General features: G+C 35.1%; 1 protein-coding gene across 1 annotated transcript in view; it reads right to left on the bottom strand.

Moving 5' to 3' along the window:
* LOC149791432 (protein TANC2-like) overlaps positions 1-22,141 on the bottom strand; it is a 375,205-nt gene that overhangs the window by 257,512 nt on the left and 95,552 nt on the right. Inside the window, exon 2 of the mRNA XM_089969962.1 lies at positions 18,971-19,063. Within this exon, the coding sequence (XP_089826088.1) occupies positions 18,971-18,992 (22 nt within the window). The 5' untranslated portion in view covers positions 18,993-19,063. The remainder of the gene's footprint in view (positions 1-18,970; positions 19,064-22,141) is intronic.

The following is a 22,141-nucleotide window of genomic DNA, read 5'->3' as shown; positions in this document are numbered from 1 at the left end:
CCTGACTGGGACATTTTCATTTTGGATCAGACTTACAGAGAATGCCAGACTGGGACATTTTAATTCTGGACCAACTTACACAGAATGCCAGACTGGGACATATTAATTTTGGACCAGCTTACATACAATGCCTGACTGGGACATTTTCATTCTGGACCAACTTACACAGAATGCCAGACTTGGATGTTTTATTTTTGGACAGAATGCCTGACTGGGACAATTTATTTTTGGATAACTTACATAGAATGCTTGACTGGGATATTTTAATTTTGGATCAAACTTACAGAGAATGCTAGACTGGGACATTTCAAATTTGGACAAAGTTACAAAGAATGCCTGACTGGGACATTTTAATTTTCAACCAACTTACATAGAATGCTTGACTGGGACATTTTAATTCTGGACCAACTTATGTAGCATACCAGACTGGGATATTTTAATTTTGGACCAACTTATATAGCATGCCAGACTGGGATATTTTTATTTTGGACCAACTTATGTAGCATGCCAGACTGGGATATTTTAATTTTGGACCAACTTATGTGGCATGCCAGACTGGGATATTTTAATTTTGGACCAGCTTATGTAGCATGCCAGACTGGGATATTTTAATTTTGGACCAACTTATGTAGCATACCAGACTGGGATATTTTAATTTTGGACCAGCTTATGTAGCATGCCAGACTGGGACATTTTAATTTTGGACCAGCTTATGTAGCATACCAGACTGGGATATTTTAATTTTGGACCACCTGCACCACAAGACAAATGCAACTATTTGAACATTCTCCATACAGTCTGGAATAGTACCAACCTGGAGTTACTTGGTAGTAAACTGATATTGCAGGAAAAACTGTCTCATGCTCTGATGTGGACTCAAATATCTGACACCTGATATGAAAGGAATAAACAGTCTCACGCTCTGATGTAGACTCAGTTTCAAATATCTAACGTCTTTTTGATCTGTACTTATGATGTAATCTAATCAAACATTGGAATTTGGAATTAATCTATTCGTGTTTGAGTCAAGAATACAATCATATAATCTCCAGGCCTGGATTAGCGATAACATTACAAAGATGGCCACCTTATCAGTAATGTTTAATACAGTTAGTTATTATTTGTCGCATATATATTTTCACTGTTTTTGTGGGCTAGATCATGAATTAAAGTCACAACAAAATATGAACGAAGTGATCTTCAAAGTGCTTTCCCTGCTTGACTTGTTTGTGTGTTTCTGTGTCATTTCCATGCATTTAGGAAAATGTGGAACAATGGATACTGATTGTTTATAATTCAATACACATGAAAAATTCCATAACTTTAAAGCTCTGCCCAAATGTAATCATTTAATTTGATGATATAATAATAAATGGGAAAATGTAATATTTTTGGCTTGTGTCCCCCTGTACTTCCCAAACTAATATATTGTATCTATTTATTATTATTAATACCCATTAAGACTTTATACAATGCAATGAAATTTGGAAACTGTCTGACTTTCTGTGAAATATGACAGCAATAAATGTGTAAAACAAAGTAACCGTCACAGTTTGTGCCTTTTTAAGCACGCATATCCTTGAAAAACCTTGGTCACTATTTATCCAAGAAAATACCAAACTTAAAGTATGGATCACAAAAGCACTAAACTCAGTCTACTGTAAAAACTGTCTTCTGTTAGATACTTTTTTGTATTGAACAGATATATTAATGTGAAAAGCAATTACCGTGTCTGATATTGAACATCAGTTGCTTCATAAATAAAATATTTTCCACTGCATTAATTTATTATGACAAGAACTATTCATTACATGTATTATGTTAAGCCATTGGAGCTCAAGAATGCAATTTTATCATTAAATATCTATCATACATACTAATAGTTGAATGAATAATCAGTAGATTAGTCCCACATTCAAAAAGCCCACTTTAATCTCATCCATCTAAAGTGACACTTTGTCAGTTGTGGAGATAGTCCACTTTGTGTGAACTGGCTTAAGGGTAGATGTTTTGGGGTCAATCAAAACCCCTCTAACAGTCTGGTGACAGATTTGGAGTTGCAACGTATCTGGGCCTGCAATTAGCATGAACAAGGGCATGATGCCATTTCCTTAAAAGAAGATAGCTCTATCTCTCTTCTGGTCACACAAAACAGTGGTGAGCCATGTAGAGAGTACACCTGGCATCAGAGTCTACAAACATAGGACTCTGGAAGAGCTTGTAATGACAGGACATTTAACTCTTAAGTTTTCCACTCTTTGACCACTGTGTCAGTGACATAGTGATTGTTATGAGAGTGAAACTCAGTTTCAACTGAACCGTTTGTATATGAAAAAGATAGAAGACTTATCTCGAAAAAGCTTGGTTTGATGTCAGAGACTTTGTTTTAGCTGTCAGGAGCTTTATGTTTTTATATGATTCTTTGACAAGCCAATTAAGTTTGTTTGCTTGTACATGCATGAAAAGGACGTTGACATATTCTTTTATTCAGATCTACATACTTATCTATCTGCTAGCAATGAATAACTTACCTATCAATGCATGGAAGCGAATGCTGGTTTAATCTTTAGCTGAGGTATATACATCATTACCCAATAATGTATCATGCTTTTTGCGGTTGTTTTTTTTTTTTTTTTAAATGAAAAAATCACAGAATCAAGCAACCACAAATATGTATTTTATTCAAGCAAACCATGAAATCTGATGTACATGAACTTTAACTGATTCAGTGTATACAGGTATACAAAACTCCATTTAACAGGAGAACAGGACAATTAACACAAATCTCTTGAATGGACTTGGGAGAAAAGATTTTCTAGGAATTCAAGATAAAACCATTTCTTCCTTTTAACTGCTGAGAGATGAAACCATCTCTGATATTCTTCAGCAATAAGAAACTTTAAAAATTATCTGCTGTTGTGCACATCTTGGATGTCATAATGATCATCCACTGAAGGGGATTAGTGACAGAAAGATTTCATGACACCATTATGGCAGCCATATTGGATGTACAACTGGCACATTTCTCATTCAGGGCCAAACGGTATCGTAAGAAGTCTATTGGTGAAAACCCCATGTTGATACAGCCATCCATTTGGGAGGAGTATAGACAACAATATTTTCAGGATAGCCACCTTGGTTAGTAATTTTCACTGAGGACCAATTACACATGTAAGAACTCCTTCAATGAAAACTCCATGTCAAAATGACTAACCCTTTACAAGGTGTAGTGAAAAGATGGCCACACACTGTATGACAGATCAGAAGCATTTTAATTTAGGATCAACAAAATTATAGTAAGTCTTTTAGTGAAAACCCCATGATAATATGATCATTCACTCAAGAGAAGTTCTTAGTGATAACCCAATTTTATACATGGCTACTGTGGCAACCATATTTAGACTAAGACCCCATATCAGCACCATCTTCATTTAGGAACAAGACATCATGAAAAGTCTTTTGGTGAATCCTCATGTCAACAAGACTTTCCATTCAGGTGTAGCAGCAATAAGATTTCCAAGATGGCTGCTGTGGTGACCAAACTGAGGTCAGATTGATCCCATTTTCATTTAGAACCAACTAGAAATCTTAAGAAGTCTTTCAGTGAAAACCTCATGTAAATACAACCATCCATTCACTAGAAGCAGTGAAAACAAGATTTTTAAGATGGCCACATCGTGGAGATCATATATGATGAAAAATTGGCACCATGTGCATTTAAAACCATCTGACATCATAAGAAGTGTTTTGATGAAAACCCCACATCAGTATAAATTTCTGTTCAGGAGAAGTTGCAATAAGACTTTCAAGATGGCTGCCAAGGTAGCCATACTGACTTCCATTTAGAACCATCTGTATTCAGAACCAACTAGACAATATAAGAAGTCTTTCAGTGAAAACCCCATGCTGATAAGACCATCCATGTAGTATTAGCCATAAGGAGATTTTCAAGATGGCTCTAGTGGTAGATATATTGGATGTTAGATCAGCACCATTTTTATTTAGGACTAACTATTATACAGCATTAGAAGTCTTTTAGTAACTATTCCATGTTGATATGACCATCCATTCAGGAGTAGTGGTGATTTCAAGATTTGCAAGAGGGCTGGTGTTTGTGTGAGATCACCACCATTTTAATTTAGGACTAGCTATTATGCATCATAAGAAGTCTTTGAAAGATTTTCAAGATGGCTGATGTTTGTGTGAGGTCAGCACCATTTTCATTTAGGACCAACTAGACATCACATGTCTTTTAATGAACACTGCATGACCAACCATAAAGGAAAAATAGCAATAACAAGATTTTTAAGATGGCTGCCATGTTGACAATATTGGAGGACCAGCTAAACATCATAAGAAGTCTTTGATTGAACCCCCCATGTTGATATGACAAGCCATACAGGAGGTGTAGCAGTGACAGGATTTTCAATATGGCCACTGTGGTGGCCATGTTGGTTGTGCAAATATCATCATCGTCATCTAGGTCCAACTAAACCATCGGATGAATGTGTGTGTAAAGTTTCATAAATATCGTACATGTAGTTTATGAGGAGTAATGATAATAAAGTTTTTCTAACGGACAGACAAACAACAGACAACAGACCGTCCCATAAGCTCAGTATGACCTGCTCAGCTAAAAATGAATGTGGGGCAATCATTTTTCCAAATGTGAAAGCCCAATCCAGCAACCATTAAATATTATTTAAAGAATGATAACCTTGAAAAATTATATTGAAATGATAAATTTTCCAGTAACAGAGGTAGGAGCCATGTTGGTTTAGAAGTTGGCATACCAAACTCATGACCAAAAAGGAACAGATTCAAATCCTACCATTGGATTAGCCTAAACTGGCAACCAATGCATGTCCTTGAACAAGGCACTGTACTGCTCTACATAACTGGGACTGGTATTGCAGTGCTGTAAAAACCAAACCAAAACAAAACACCTGATTTTTAGACTGGCCCATGTATGGTTATGTAAGAAAAAAATTATTTTGCTGTAAAGTATATGACAGCTGTTTCTCTTGGATTAGTTTAGCAAAAACTAAAATGAAAGTTTAACTGGATCAAAGTAATCCCAAGTGTTGCTGCATACTGTAATGGCTTGTGGGGTTAGGAGTACTGTATAAACAAAATTCCCATTTGTTGTACACTATAATGGCTTGTGGGGTTACGAGCACTATATAAACAAAATTCTCATGTGTTTTATATGATACTAACATTTGGGGATTATGAGTAATGCATAAACAAAATTCCCATTTGTTGTATGTTTTACTGGCTTGTGGAGTTATGAGTACTGTATAAACAAAATTCCTATATGTTGTATGCTCTACTGGCTTGTGTGGTTCTGAGTACTGTATAAACAAAACTCCCATGTGTTGTATGCTATACTGGCTTGCAGAGTTGCTGTATAAACAAAATTCACATGTGTTGTATACTACAGTGGCTTGTGTGGTTCTGAATACTATATAAACAAATATCCCCATGTTTTGTATGCTATACTGGCTTGCAGAGTTGCTGTATAAACAAAATTCACATGTGTTGTATACTATAGTGGCTTGTGGGGTTAGGAGTACTGTATAAACAAATATCCTCATGTTTTGTATGCTATACTGACTCATGGGGCTATGAGTAGTGTATAAACTAAAATCCTGTGTGTTGTATGCTCTAATGTCTGGTGGGGTTGTGAGTATATAAACAAAATTTTCATGTGTTGTAAACTATACATGCTTTATGGGTTTATGAGTACTATATAAACTAAAATCCCATGTGTTGTGTACTATAATGGCTTACAGGAAGTGGTGGCTGTTGAGTACAGTATAAACAAAAATTCCATTGTAACCTTTACTTATCTGACAGTTTAAACACAGGCATCAGATACCACAACATCATAAATCATTATGGTGTAAACTCAAATAAAAACAAAATATGTAACAGCTTCTGGTCATAGACGGTCCCACTGCCACAAGCTGACAAAGGACAATACAGGTCACAATAAACGAAGTTATTTAACTGTCTCCTATTTGATCCCAAAACTGATTACCATATATACTTGCTTATAAGTCCAAGTCCAAACTGCATAGACCCAGCTATGCTGGCAGGTTTGGATCTATGTAGTTTGTTAAGAGTAATATGTAACACAAGCAATGTACACCCTGAACTGCATGTGCATTATGTCATGTCTGGGTCTCTGATGCTTGCAGTTGGACTCCACTTTTATGTGAGTACATACTGTAAGTGTTGTGTGCAGTTTGGACTCCACTTTTATGTGAGTACATACTGTAAGTGTTGTGTGCAGTTTGGACTCCACTTTTATGTGAGTACATACTGTAAGTGTTGTGTGCAGTTTGGACTACACTTTTATGTGAGTACATACTGTAAGTGTTGTGTGCAGTTTGGACTAAGGTGTGTTATTTCTGCTGAGTAACAGTCATTGAAGATTTCAGTGAATTACCATGTAGACTTGTAATAGATTCTCCATTAGCTGGACTGATTATCATTTTATATATGATACCAGTCTGTATAATTTGAACTTTGTATGAACTAGGGATAACATGTTTCAAAGTTTATATTCCAAATTGATTTTTTCCCCGTTGGCTTTAGAAACATATTTGGTGTCGAGAAATTCTAATGCTATTAAAAGGTATTAAAAGTTTTGAAAATATGGTTTCAGGAAAATTAGAGGGTTCATATACAGTAGAACCTCTCTTGAAAGACCACCTCTTCTCCCAAAAAGTATGATCTCATGAGACAGGTGGTCTCTCATAGCAGGTCATACCACTATATAAACAATACATTTGTGCATTGAGAAAATGGTCTTTTGAGACAGATGGTCTCAAATAGCAGTGGTCTTCCCAGACAGGTTTTACAGTATTTGGTTCATGATGGTAATGCAGCACTGCATTTGACTGTGATAAGACTAGTAAGTGTGAAAAACAGGGTTGGTTTGTTAGGTGAAAAAAGAATATAATGGATTGTTGTTGTTGTTGTTGTTGTTGTTGTGGGGTTTAATGCCATTTTTCAGCACACAATAGGCTATGCATGGTGGCCAGTATTAAGAGTGGAGGAAGAACCCCGGGAAGAACCACCGACCCATGAGAAGCTACTGGCAAGCTTTCTCACATACCCACAAGAATATAATGGAAAAATACTACCAACTGAATCAAGTTTATAGTTCTTAAGACCTTCCATTCTTAAGAAAGAAAAAAGCAAAGAAGAATTTTTCTTAGAAAGCAAGCTAAGTGTTATGGAATTTGAAACAACACTATCCAACAAGCCAGTGCTTCTGCATCCTTTACATTTTTTTAAAATTTGCTGCTCTTTATGCATAATAGAAGAGCCTAATATGAATTATTTTTTCTACTTGTTAGAAAAAGTAAACTTGTCCTTACACATTTATTTTGGTAGAAAAAGTAAACTTGTCCTTACACACCAATTTTGGTAGAAAAGTAAACTTGTCCTTACACACCCATTTTGGTAGAAAAAGGAAACATGTCCTTACACACCCATTTTTGTAGAAAAAGTAAACATGTCCTTACACATCCATTTTGGTAGAAACAGTAAACTTGTCCTTACACACCCATTTTGGCAGAGAAGTAAACCTTTCCTTACACACCCATTTTGGTAGAAAAAGTAAACATGTCCATATACACCCATTTTGGTAGAAGAAGAAAAACTTCTCCTTACACACTCACCATCCTTCATCAAGCTGGTTCTGTCAATGCTTAATAAGTTGATACATTCTGTCTATGCTTAATAAGATGATACATTCTGTATATGCTTAATAAGATGATACATTCTGTCAATGCCTAATAAGATGATACATTCTGTCTATGCTTAATAAGATAATACATTCTGTCAATACCTAATATGATACATTCTGTCTATGCTTAATAAGATGATACATTCTGTCAATGCCTAATAAGATGATACATTCTGTCTATGCTTAATAAGATGATACATTCTGTCAATACCTAATAAGATGATACATTCTGTCTATACTTAATAAGATGATACATTCTGTCTATGCTTAATAAGATGATACATTCTGTCAATGCCTAATAAGATGATACATTCTGTCAATGCTTAATAAGATGACACATTCCATACAACTATGCTATAAAAAAGATCCTCTCTATTTAATTAGGTTATTGGTGCAAACTTTGACAGCTTGGCACACTCCATGAAAGGAGTTAGGATAAAATGTTTCCAAAAAGTATGTATTTATGACACACATGAAATAGGTACAAAGTGAGCAATTACAGATCTGATTGACTTGTCAAATGTCAAACAAGATAATACATGATAATGAAGTCCAATGACAATTTTAATATTTTTGATGACAACACTTATTTATGGCTTATTATACTGATAATTTGGCCATTCAACTGATTTTCCAATGACAGTATATCACCTGTACAAAATCATCACAAACTGGAAGAATTTAAAGGTAATGAACAGGTGTCATAAAAGTAAAGTAATTATTTCACCCGTAATGCCAAGTAATTATAAAGTTTTCAATGAATTCATTGTCAACAACAATAATGAATGGCACAATTTACAACATCCCATAATGTAGATAATTGATTTTTTTTAGAAACCATCTTTCTTCAAAATAACCTTGATAATGACCTTCTGACTCTACAAATGATCAGTTTCTTACTCCCCTCATGTGTAAGCCATCCACAAAGTTTGGTCCAGTTTGGGATGTACAGCCAATATTATTGTGCAGCAAACATTTGCATTCCTTCAGTAACAGTTACCTTGATCTTCAACCTTTTGACCCCAAAATCAATACGTTACTTTCTTATTCCAACCATGAGCCATCCACAGAGTGTGTAACCAGAGATAATGGAGAATTCAAGTTAATGTGAAAAAGCAATTTTTTTCTCTTTTGATCACAGCGACCCTCACATTTAATATATTAACTCTAAAATCAATAGGGTTCCTCCTTATCCCAACTGCAAGTCATCATGAAATTTGGTAACTGTAAATGGTAGTGAATTCAAGTTCTTATGCAGACACAATTTTTCTTCTTTCAGTCCCAGTGACCCTGACCTTTGAGCTTTTGACCTGAGATTGATAAGGTTTCTTCCCTATCCCAACCAACTACAAGCCATTCACAAAGTTGGTAACTGTGGATGAGGGAGACTTCAAGTACCTATGCAAAAACCAAATTGGTAACAGATGGGAAACATAATATAATACACTCCACCTTATGGTCATCATATAAAAATACCATATAACCTTTAATATAAGTTCACTTCAAATATTTCTTTAAATGGTCAAGTGTTGTTTCTTTTTATAGACTCCAAAGTGACAATAAGCTATCCACTGTGAGATTAAGGGTTTATTCATTTAAAATATTTTGCGGGCAAAATATGTATTAATGAGACAATCTGTAATTGAATTTGAGTGTTAGTCACACTGCAGTCATCAAATACTGAAATTTTAAATACCTGCCATTCCCAAGAATGCAATGGGATAGTCCCTTGTTGATATTGGTATGTTGTAATTTTGCCACTTGATCTGTGATCCTTTCAAATTTATAATGTAGAAAAACAATTAACGCCAAGTTCATTGTTCATTGTATTGCTGTTTAACTGAAATATATTAGATAATTTTATTATATCTATCGAACAAATGTAAATTGGCTCTTTTGAACTTCATGAGGCATCAAAGGTTCAATGTAATGGCGTTAAAAACTCATAACTAAAAGCTTTATAAATTGTGGAAAGAAACAGCACTCAGCTACCCTACGACCAGTAATTTTTTTCTTCAAAGAAAAATGAACCAATAATTTATTTTTTAACAAAGTGGCTGTAATATAGTTTATTTTGATAATTAACAGTGAAACAGATTACATTTAAAAGTCTATACCATTCAGCATGGGGGGCTGTTAAATGAGTCTTTGATGTCAAATAATTTGAAAGAACAGAATTTTGATCTCTATTTAGCATAAAATATTTTAAAATAGAAGGAAAAAACACCATATATCATAAATGCAAAAGCATAAAACTCTGTCTTATCTACAACAGCATTGTTAATATATCTGACTGAAATGTTCACAATGTTCTGTCTTTCTGTGGTTAGTTCAGTTTTCATTTTGGGTGGGGACAATTTTAATGGCACCTTGGTGGGTGGGGGTAGTTTCAATGGCACTTTTAACACATCATTGGCTATATCATGCTGAGGAAATGGAAGCTAAGTGCATTTCTCAAGGACAGACCGAGGCAACTGACCTGCCTGGATTGGCATGGGTAGGTATCAAACCCAGGATCAATGGATTACAAGTCTACCAAATGTGATATTACTGGCTCCCCTTGTCTGTAGTGATGAATGTAAATAAAAATTCATGTTAAAATTCATGCTACAAAGGAAAGGAAAATGTAAAACCAGAAATAAAATGCAAAACCACATTTCTAAAACCCAACTAATACTGGTCATTTTGTTCTTTCATTCTTTGTTCTTTCCTTCCATATGAAGGTGTTTACATTATTTCAAGTTCAACACTTATATAACCCATGAAGAAATGGTACAATGCATTAGAAAATTCAACTAAATATGATTTTATGGTGATGGTGATACTGCATTCTATAGCTGGAAAATCAAATGAACTGACTTTACAAATTAAAAGCCTGGATGGCTTCTACCTGACTGAGTCCAACCCCCTTCAAGCCAGGTAGGGGTGAGCTTCCTTGTTGTAAGGGTTATTCTACCTCTAATCACCTATCAAGGGCTATAATCTGGCTCTAATCCACAATTACCAGTTCAACACCATGATAATGCAATGACCATACAACTTTTTTTTTGCAGATGAAGGGCTTACCTTGAAAGAATAACAATTTTCACTCTTAAGGTACAGTAGGCATTGTAACCAAAAGATTATTATTAATTATTATTATTATCATTAATTATTATTATTATTATTATTATTATTATTATTATTATTATTATTATTAATTATTATTATTATTATCATTATTATTATTATTATTATTATTATTATTATTATTATTATCATTATTATTATTATCATTATTATTATTATTATTATTATTATTATTAGTATCATTATTATTATTATTATTATCATTATCATTATTATTATCATTATCATTATTATTATTATTATCATTATTATTATCATTATCATTATTATTATTATTATTATCATTATTATTATTATTATTATTATTATTATTATTATTATTATTATTATTATTATCATTATTATTATTATTATCATTATTATTATTATTATTATTATTATTATTATTATTATTATTATCATTATCATAGTAAGACCTGCATGCCAGACATACTTTTACTTTGAGGAGTGGTATCATGTTAATCAACACAACTAATTCACATACCTTATATACTCATTTATAAGTCAACTGCAAAGATCCAGATCTCTGCTGCAAATCTGGGTCTATGCAGTGGCATATGTCAGGTGTAAATGCAAACTGCATAGACCGAGATCTGCCAGTGCATAATGCAATGGCAGATCTGGTTCCTTGCAGGTTTTTGGGAGCAATCAAAAAAACAAATACAGACCCTGATCTGCTTACACACTATGAGAGACAGCTGATTAGGGTCAATGTTGTTTGTCGTTGGACTTGACCTTACCATGAGTTCATGTATATATGGTAACCAAACAAATTAACCAGTATTCTTTTTCTATTTACTATATAAGCAACAACATTTGCTGCCATTTCTAAGCACAACACACAACTCTCATTAGCATATATGTACATGGGATTTCTCAATACACCTTCCCTCCACTTATTCTTTTTTCTGTCTTTAAAGCTTCAAAAGCAGAGTCAGCAGATGAAATTCTGCATAAATGAATAGCTCCACATCATGTGCAGTTAATAAAGATTCAATCCTAACACTGATTCTATGTATGTATGTATGTGTGTGTCTGTCTGTATGTATGTATGTATGTATGTATGTATGTATGTATGTATGTATGTATGTATGTATGTATGTATACGATTAAACAGCACATCAGCCTATGTAGGTAGTATCAAGTAAGCTTAGGAATAACAGAAAGGATCACAAAACAAAATATAAGCAAAAAGTACAATCCTTAAACAAGTCACATTTTTTTAATGTAAACTGCACTGTTTCAAAAAGTCCAACAGATTTTATCAGCTGGAACATCATCATTGGACAAAATATTGCCTTCATTACTTGCAAGTTGATGGGGGGGGGGATGCAATCTTCGATACTGCTAAGGTATGGCAAAGTAAATTTACTAATCTTGTACAAACAATTACAGTTCAACTGGCTGTAGCTAATGATAAAATAGCTGCAATAATTCTGGAAATTCATGCAAAAAATTTCAGCAAACAACATGAATAAGTACCCCTCTGTCAGTGTAATGAAAGTTCTGAAAAGTTTCTCTTGTTATTTTCTTTTTTTGTTTCTTTTCCTATCAAATAATATAAATATAACAAACGATTTTCAGAAAGCAAAGTTTGTATTAGTAATGGAACCAGAAGTGATCTAAAGATGATTAATACTGAGTATCATCGGCCCTGTTGTATCTGAATATACATCACAACCAATGTCTTCAATAACACGTGCATCAAAACAGTATCACAGCATTATCACAACAGTATAAATATAGTATCATGGTATTATCTCAACAGTATAAATACAGTATCATGGTATTATCACAACAGTATAAATACAGTATCATGGTATTATCACAACAGTATAATACAGTATTATAAATAAATGGGAAAATACACAGGTGAGTCTTTGTTTTGCAAAAGCATATTACTTGTATCACTGCACTGGTAGGGTAAACTGAACTTGTCGAACAAATGAAAGTAATATATTTTCCTTTGCTTTCTATCTTTCGTTTAAATGTTCACTAAACAGTCATCATATGCAGTAAAATGATATAAAACATGTTTATTATCATTACTATTATTATTTGTTGTACCAAGGCACATGACATCAAGTGAGGAGGGTTCTTCAAGAGTTAAAATATCTTGTTCTCTCTGAGAGAAACTTTCCTCTACATCTTTCAATTGATGAGTTTGTCCGCTCAAGACAAAAACAGAAACATCACTCAGGCTCTGGGAACTAAACACAGCATGTGCTGATGCCAATTTGCCATCGAAATATGCATGTGTAATGATGGAACTAAAAAAAGTCAAGTTGGTATTGTACCTGTAAAGGTAATGTTTCATTTTCTTTTTGAATTTGTCTGTCCTTGGATATATTGAGCAAAATTGGACATTTAGAAGATGTAAAACATGCTTTGCTGATTTCATTCTGTCACATTTGCCTGCCCGCGATTACGTAAGTCAGGAACAAAGGAATGGGTCGGCGCAATGAGTATGTCAACCCTGCACTGTTAAGGCGATATTGTTTGTACAAGAACCCCCCGTTAGGTGTTAACCCTCGCATATAGATGTTAGAAGCTTTGTTCTAAGAACAAAGGACCCTCAACGCTATTGTAAATCTTCCCATTTTGACAGATGGCCTGAGGCTTGTCTGTTAAGCTGGACCGACTGGGGGTAGAATTGATATCCAATCAGAACTGAGGAAGGGTGGGGCCATCAATTCGAACCAGAACTTAACAGTCATTTGAACTGATAACGAATTAGTGATTTGTAAGCCGTCGTACTGGTAAAGCAGAATATACTCACTCCAAGGGAGCCACTCGTGATTTGGCAGGAAAACTCTTAGAACATTCTAAGGACAGAAAGCTTCATAAAGGTCAGTGAGTTATTTGCTCGATTGTTGCAGAATGTTACGGCATTGTAATTGTAATTAAGTGCAGTATGTATATTTACTTACTAGAATCGTTAGTACGTAGAATTACCTTTGATTGTTTAATTTACATGCGTACTTGAGAAATGAGCTATGATTATGTAGATTGCTCGTTCGTCAGAATTAATATTGTATTTCGCTATTTAGTTACTTCGTAGTAAACTAGTGTATTTATTCATGTGATATTCTAGATTTTGCCATTGTGAATTAAATGGTAGCTTGTAAAATGGCTGCAGTGTGTAAATTTAAATAATATGAATATTTGAATATTTGTGTACACTTGTGGGAGTGTAAAGTACAGAAATGCGTCGGATTATTGTGATATTGTTGAGAATAATGAGATTAAGAATATTTATATATATATATATTGATGTGACGCAATTTAGTGATTTCTGTATGATAAGTAGGATACCGCTCTTATTGCAACATTGTTTCTATAAGAACGTGTGTGTTTTTCGATGTGCACGAATGCATGACCAAAGATGTAGATAACCTTGATCTGATGATTGATTGATTGTTGATTTAGTGTGAGCGAGATGGCTAACACAAATCTAATGTCCTTTTTGTTTTTCGTAGGAAGCTTTTGGGGACAGAGTAGTCAAGTCCCGATCTCAGAGAGACAGGATAGAAGTAGACGGAGAACAAGCTTCATTGAAGGAGAAATAGAGAACAGAAGTAGGCAGGGAACAAGCCTCGTTGAAGGAGAAAGAGAGAAAGAAAAGGAGGAGGAGAAAAAAAGACAAAAGGGGAAGAGGACAGGAAGAATCGGAGAACACAGGAAGGAGGAAAGCAATTGCGTAGTAAACACAGATGAGTAGAAACCAAGTACTGGGGAAAGCCATCTCACACTAAAATCACGTGATGAAATAGGTTGTCACATGGTCAAGAGGAAGCAGATTGGTGGAGAAATTAATATCGTTTAATTTGTATTAAATTGTTATTCTTTTGGATTTCACCTTTGTGTTCTTAATAATTTAATTGTCGGTATTGCTGACTGGGGGCTCGGAGCTTTACCTCTCTCTATCACTAATTTCACTTCCTACAAAAACGAGCCAGGGTGGGAATTCCACAGTAATTCAAATAAATATTGGGAGCACCCCACCCCAACGCATAACAGTGAGTCACATAGAACTTCACACATTCCTTTAGTGGATATATCTATGTCATCAGGTCAAAGATAGGCACTCACTCATATGTGAAGGGGGAGGGGCATTTACTTACTAGTAAAGAGATTACTGCATGTACTTTTGGGGATTAAGAATCAATGAATTCAACAAAGTGTACAAATACAAACAATTCACAAGCAGAATACGTTTACCAGAACAAATCAAAATCTACATAAGTCATTGGAAAAAATATTTTTTAATGATATAATAAAATTCTTTGCAAATAAAAAAGAGCATGTGTATCAGGTATATTGGGGTATATAAATAGGTACAAGGAGACTGTGTGTAAACATGTTGTAGATAACCTTAATGTTTAGGAAATTCAATATAAAGACAAGAAAACCTAGTATTGTCCTGTATTGATAGTGTGATTCTGTATTGTACAGTATCAACCGAGTAAATAATGAGATTTGTCAATCCATAGAGGGCACTGAACTAACCCAAGAGATGACCCATACCCTGGTCACTTGCTTATGCAAAGACACCCAGCGAAAATATCCAACAGTTCAGATCTCTCAAATTACATAAAATCTATGCAACAGTTTGTTTATGTGGTAACATACAAAAATAAAAAATGCAGAAAGTCCTAAGTATGTAATGGAACCCCTAAGCAATGTACCTGAAATGTATACATGTATTAAGTTTATCTGAAATATCTTGAATGGTTTTTAGAGTTATACTCTGAAAGAGAAAGTTTGATTGGACAGCAGATACACAGACTGTCAAATGTATTCTGCTATATCCCACTGGTATGGAATACTGGAGGAATAGACAAATCATGTATATAGAGAAATGATACACATCACGAGTTTTACTCCAGAAATGAAAGTGTAAATGATGGTTAGATGATTAACAGGCAAAGAGACAAAAATATTTTTAAAAAATAAAATAGAAAAAGTGTTCATAACAAAAGGCATATTTATATCACTAGTTGAATACCAAAGTTCAACGAAATATGTTAAACGGTTCTGGAGTTTAACCGTGAAAAATAAAAGTGCCAAAAATAGGTGGATGGACAAAAAGACAAAAGCGTTAAAAATATTTAAAACGAAGAACTGTAAACAGCAAGAGGTGGATCATGCCAACTAGTCTAATATATGTTTTAAAAAATAATAGTTCAGTGGAATTGTGGAAACAAAAGTCTAACTGAAGGATGGATGGATAAAACAAAGAAATAAAGTTAAAAATATTGAGAGAAAAAAAGAACCACGAATAGCATAAGGCAAAGTGGACCACTAGTCTAATCGGACCGCTAATCTTATTGATCTACCGAATTTCACAGATACATCTTCAATGGTTTTGGAGTTCTGGAGACAAAAGTCTTGTGGATAATGGATGGATGGCTGATCCAAAAAATGGACAAAAAGTATTGAAAGTAAAGAAGGCACATCTGGCATATCTGGACCAAGTTTCATAGAAATACCAATGAGCAGTTTGAGAATTTTGGTCCAGATATGAAAATGTTTAGAGACAGACATACATATTATGGGCAGACAGATCAACAGACAGACCATATATACTTACTTATCTGTCAAGTCCATCTGCAAACTGCATGGATACACATGTGCTAATGCATAATGCTCCATCAGATCTGGGTCTGTGCAGTTTGTTTGGGGTAATCAGTAGAACAAACAAACAGACCCTGATTTGTAGGTGCATTATGATACAGCAGATCAGGGTCTGTGTTGTTTGCAGGTTGACTCGACATACAAGCAAGTATATATAGCAGTTATAGTTATAACTCCAATATTACATGGGGGGGGAGGGGGTTTGTTGCAACACTGAAATGACCAAATTTGACAAACATGATTTTGATTACTTAGTGAGGTTTCAGTCTGAACAGAATGAATAAAATATACTTTCTCAAAAATGAATGTGTGGTCCTGCATTCAGAAAACTGGTAGAGATGTGAATGTTTTGCTAGTGAGTTGAAGACAACACAGATCTATCACAGAAAAAATGTTACACAGATCTATCACAGTCAAAATTTTACCGTATATACTCACTTAGTCGAGTCCAACTGCAAACAGCAAAGACCCAAATCTTCCATCACATAATGTGCCAGCAGATCTGTGTCCATGCTGTCTTTTAAGATAGTCATTAGAACAAACAATACTGACCCTGATCTGCCTGTTCATAATGTGACAGCAGATAAGGCTCTATGGTGCTTGTAGTTAGATTTGGCTTATTAGGGAGTACATATTACATATGGTAATTAAATGCACCTCCTTCCACTATATATGCCAAAATCACTTACCTTGTAATTAGTCCAGCCTGACACCAGAATGTTTCACTACAGCTTCTGCCTTCTTCCACACCAATGGAGAACAAGTCATGAATTGATAAATTCTGTCTAACCTATGGGATTTATTTAATTAAACCTTTTCCCAAATGATAATTTAAAAATGCTATTAGCTAGCATTAGACTACAACAACATATCCGCAGCTTTTAACTGCATATTCTATCCTCCCTCCCCAGACACAACTCTGTCCAACCGACAGTGAACTTGTGAACATAATGCAGACTCTGTCATGTCCATAATGTCCTTCCTGCAGTGGCTGGACATATGAAATCAAAATATATTTCAAAAATTCACTGTGATTCTATCCCTCACCAGGTACCAATTAAGACACTCCTCACCCCACCCGTACTCCCCACTTGCAAATGACCACTACAAGGCAAGATAACATTTCCATCAAACATTTGACAAGGAGATATGGTAACAGAGATGGACTAATGGACATACTGATGGACTGATGGACATACAGATGGACTAATGGACTTACATATGGCCTGATGGACTTACATATGGCCTGATGGACATACAGAGGGACTAATGTACTTAAATATGGCCTGATGGACATGCAGAGGGACTAATGGACTTACATATGGCCTGATGGACATGCAGATGGATTGATGGACATACAGATGGACTGATGGACATACAGATGGCCTGATTGACATAAAGATGGACTGTGGGTAAAAGCATGGGAATAACTGTAAACTCCTTGATGCAAAAAGTCCCTCTGATGAACATTCAAATTCCTGTTCAATATATTTAAGAATTAAAATAAAAGTTATTTGCAAGAATACTGCATCCATTAAGTCACTGATAATAAAATTATGGTTTTCCTACAAGAGAATTCCAATATAAATAATTTATATGTAAGTTTGCTCCTTGTTTAAATTACTATTTTAATTTTTATTTTAATTGTATGCATAAGGTGGGAATCTAAGAGGGTGCTGAAACAGAAATGACATTAAAAAGAAAGTATGGAAAGAGGTGCACTAATACATTCATACTGGTAAATCCTATTCTACAACTCATCTCAAATCACACACAAAAAAACACCAAAAAAAAAAACATGGGTTAAAGGTTTCCAAGATACAAAATGTCAGCCACTGGTAAGTTTTCTCATGTCATCAGATCGTCTCAAAGCTCTCTTGGTTAAATTCTAACTTGAAGAAACAAAAATCCACCAAAATTGTTCGGACATACTAATTCCCTCTGATATTTCATCTGAGGGGGTCCCACATTAAACAAAAAACACCACAATAAGTGGTGCCATAGATACATGATTGTAAGATAAACCAACTAAAAACAATATAGACCCTGATCTGCTATCACATAATGTTTACTCCTAAAAACCTGCAGAGACCTAGATCTATTGGCACATTATGCAACAGCAGACCTGGGTTTATGCAGTGTGCAGTTTGACCAGACTTACATGCAAATATAGATGGCAAATAAATTGAGGGTAGAAGAATAAACTGTTGTCCCCTCTTCTGAGGCCCCTTTCAACAGAGGCCATCCTGATCAGTACCAAAATAGTACATTTCAATCATTCAGTCCATTTCATGAGAGGCCACCCTTTTATGGTGCCACATTTTCATTGCAGAAGGTGTGGCCTTATAGTACGCCGACAGTTGTATTGAGGGTTTTAGTGCGACATTATTTGTAACAAGAAACCTTTAAACCCCCATGAAAAATAAAGTAAATGTAACTTACTTTTCTTTTTGTCTCTGTACATAGTACTACACTGGAAGGATGAAATCAAATATGGATTATTCCTTTATTGTTGGCATCATGTTGACATTGGGCCTGCAATAAAATGACATTTCTTCAATATTTTGATAACCATCCTGGCATTAAAGTTGTTGAATTCTTGCTTGCTTTCATTAAATACTTTTTGTACTCTTTTTTATTTTTTAAACGTACCGAAGGGTTAAAATAGGAAGATAATTGTTTTTATCAAAGAATAACAAGCAAAAGGTCAATAGCTTTCTCCTGGTCCTCTGTTTTCCCTCACCACGTTAAGTCCACCTTTCCCAGAATATTAAACATCAACTATGTTCAGAATTATTAAATTATTCCCTTCTCCTTCAGAAACTGTTCTCCTACGATGTTGTCTGGAGCTGATGGGTATAGTGCCCTAACCTTGAGGTATAATGCCCAAGCCAAGGGCAAGTACACTATGCCCCCCAGCATCCAACAACAATGTAGCAGAACAATTCACCATGGAGAAGGACTTAAAGATTTAGCATTTCACATGATGTAATGTGGTGTCACATGACTTCAGGACATGACAGCAGCCTTTGGAACTGTGAAATTACCATAACCAGGCACACTACCCTGTAACAAGGGTAAGCGCATTCTATCATAGAATCCTTCCACAAATCCCATTATATAGCTATTTGGAATGTGAGAATATATCATGTGACACACAACAGGTTATGAGAATATGTATTGTCAATGCAAAATAAAACAGAAAAAACTTGTTGCAACATTGTGATGGCTGTTCACAAATGTCGCATAAAATAAAATCTCCAACCAGTGTACTATACTTCTCACATGATAAGACCAGGGAGCCACCCTAGTAAACTGTTGAAAAGGAGAGATTATCTTAGTATGAAAAACATTCTATGGACATTTTTGTCAAAATTTTGTCAAATTTGGGAGGTGGGATTGTCATTAAACATGAAATTATTATCATGCAGGATCTTATTGGTGGATAAATACGGTAAACTTTTGTGGATGTTGGTAGGCAAAACATTTGATAGCCATTAATTGCTGAAGTCGGGCAGAATTTTATCAGTGGAATAGCAAGACATTCTGGTCCCAACCCCACCCCCAAAACTTAATTCTGGGGACCCCTCTCCCCAAAAGTGTTTGGATGAGAATTTCGGGCCCTAATTGGGCTGCCCCCCACCCCAGTGGTTGCTATGACAATGAATCTTATCCCTTGCATAAATGACCACTCAGAGTTAAGTCAATGATATATGCTAGTAATGAATTCCTGTTATGGATTACAATATTATTTCTGCACACACACACACACACACACACACACACACACACACACACACACACACAGATGCGCACTCACATGCATGTGCACAAACAACACAAACCTAGATCTAATGTTTCATAATGTTCTACTAGATCAGGATCAGTGGTGCATTATGCGATGCCAGAACCAGGTCTGTGCTATTACATCCATTTTTGCGATAACTGATGTAATCTACACCTGCTACTCCCCCCAACATTCACCAGGAAGTCTTACAACCACAGTAACTCAATAATTACTGTGCCAGATTTACGATCAAAGGAATTAGAATGCCACTTCAAATCCAGGATCTGCCTGGGTCAGCTAAGGTGGTATGTCCTTGACAAGTCACCATACTTAAACTGCCACTGTGATAAATAACCTACTAGTATTGCTTTAATGTAAAAGGCCACACCAATCTTACAATAAATAATAAAATTTCCACTTTGAGATTTCCCTACATTTTAGCAAGTGTATGGCATAATCAATGGATAGGTGTCTATTGCTGTCAAACAATAGGAGGTCAAAGGTCAACTCAGGATAACTCCAGTATGTAAGGTCTTGAAAAGTTGTATGTCTCCTTATGACAGTTTTTGTCAGTACTGTGGTAAAGAATACTGGGAACACATTCTGCCAAGGGGGTCATGTATACTGATTTCATGTAATCAACTGGAATAAAAACAAATCCTGAAAACAAGATTTTTAAGTGCTCAGTGTGACTGTAGATCAAGATGTATGTAATTACTGCAAATCCTGACTTAGCCGACACCTGCATTTAAAAGAATGTTTGTTTATGGTGGACAATTCAAAAGTATGTCACTGCTGCAAAACATAAATTAATGGACACCTGCAAGTACAAGAGACCTGTTCACGATGGACAACTCCAAGTGTATGTCATTGCTGCAAAGCTGACTTAGTAGACACCTGTATATAAAGGACATGGGCACTCAAAGGGTATGTCATTGCTGCAAAACTGACTTAGTAGTCACCTGCATGTTAAGGACACCTGTTTGTGATGGATAACTCCAAGTGAATGTTATTAGTGTAAAAGCTGATTTGATAAATACTTGCACTTGATGGACAACTCATGGTGTACGTTATTACTGTAAAAGCTGATTTTGCTGATGCATGTATACAAAGGACACCTATTCATAATGGACAATTCAAAGTATATGTCATTACCGTAATACCAGACTGAGCAGACACCTGCATGTAAAGGACACTTGTTCATGAAGGAAACTCAGCGTATGTCATTAATATAAAATCTGATTTAAAAGACATACAAAATACCTGTACATGAAGGCCAATTTAAGATGTATGTCATTAATGCAAAACCTAACCTAGCAAACACCTGAAAGAATAAGACACCTGTTCAATAAGAACTTAGCATGAACAAGATGTGTTCATGAAGGATAACATTTATGAACTCCTTTTATCAATTCTCCTTTCATATTCAACCTCCACAAAATGGACACCTGTGTACAAATACCATTGATTTTTTATACAAGTTGATGAACTAATGCTCAGCTAACTTTGGAGAGAATATGGCTCACTGATCTGATGATAAAAAAAAAATGTAACTGCATCATTTTAACCAAGCTTTCCCCATCCTGCCTTGCCCTCCCCACTCCCCTGAGGTAGATAATGAAAACTACTGGGCCAGTAACCTGTTCCCTCATTCCCTTTAGCCATCCATCCCAAGCCCTGTTCCTAAGATAAGAGAAAATAATTTTAGGTTCATGGAATAAATCAACACATCCAAACCCCAACATGTCAGGTCCAACTTCTCACACATACAGTAATCAGAATAAAATGACAATTAAAAAAAATGCCTTTCCTGTGAAAGACAGTCA

Source organism: Sinohyriopsis cumingii, chromosome 9, assembly GCF_028554795.1.
Source record: "Sinohyriopsis cumingii isolate HCF-2022 chromosome 9, ASM2855479v2, whole genome shotgun sequence".
Classification (NCBI taxonomy): Eukaryota; Metazoa; Mollusca; class Bivalvia; order Unionida; family Unionidae; genus Sinohyriopsis; species Sinohyriopsis cumingii.
Note: the sequence above shows the minus strand (reverse complement) of the source record. Positions and strands in the feature narration are given on the sequence as shown.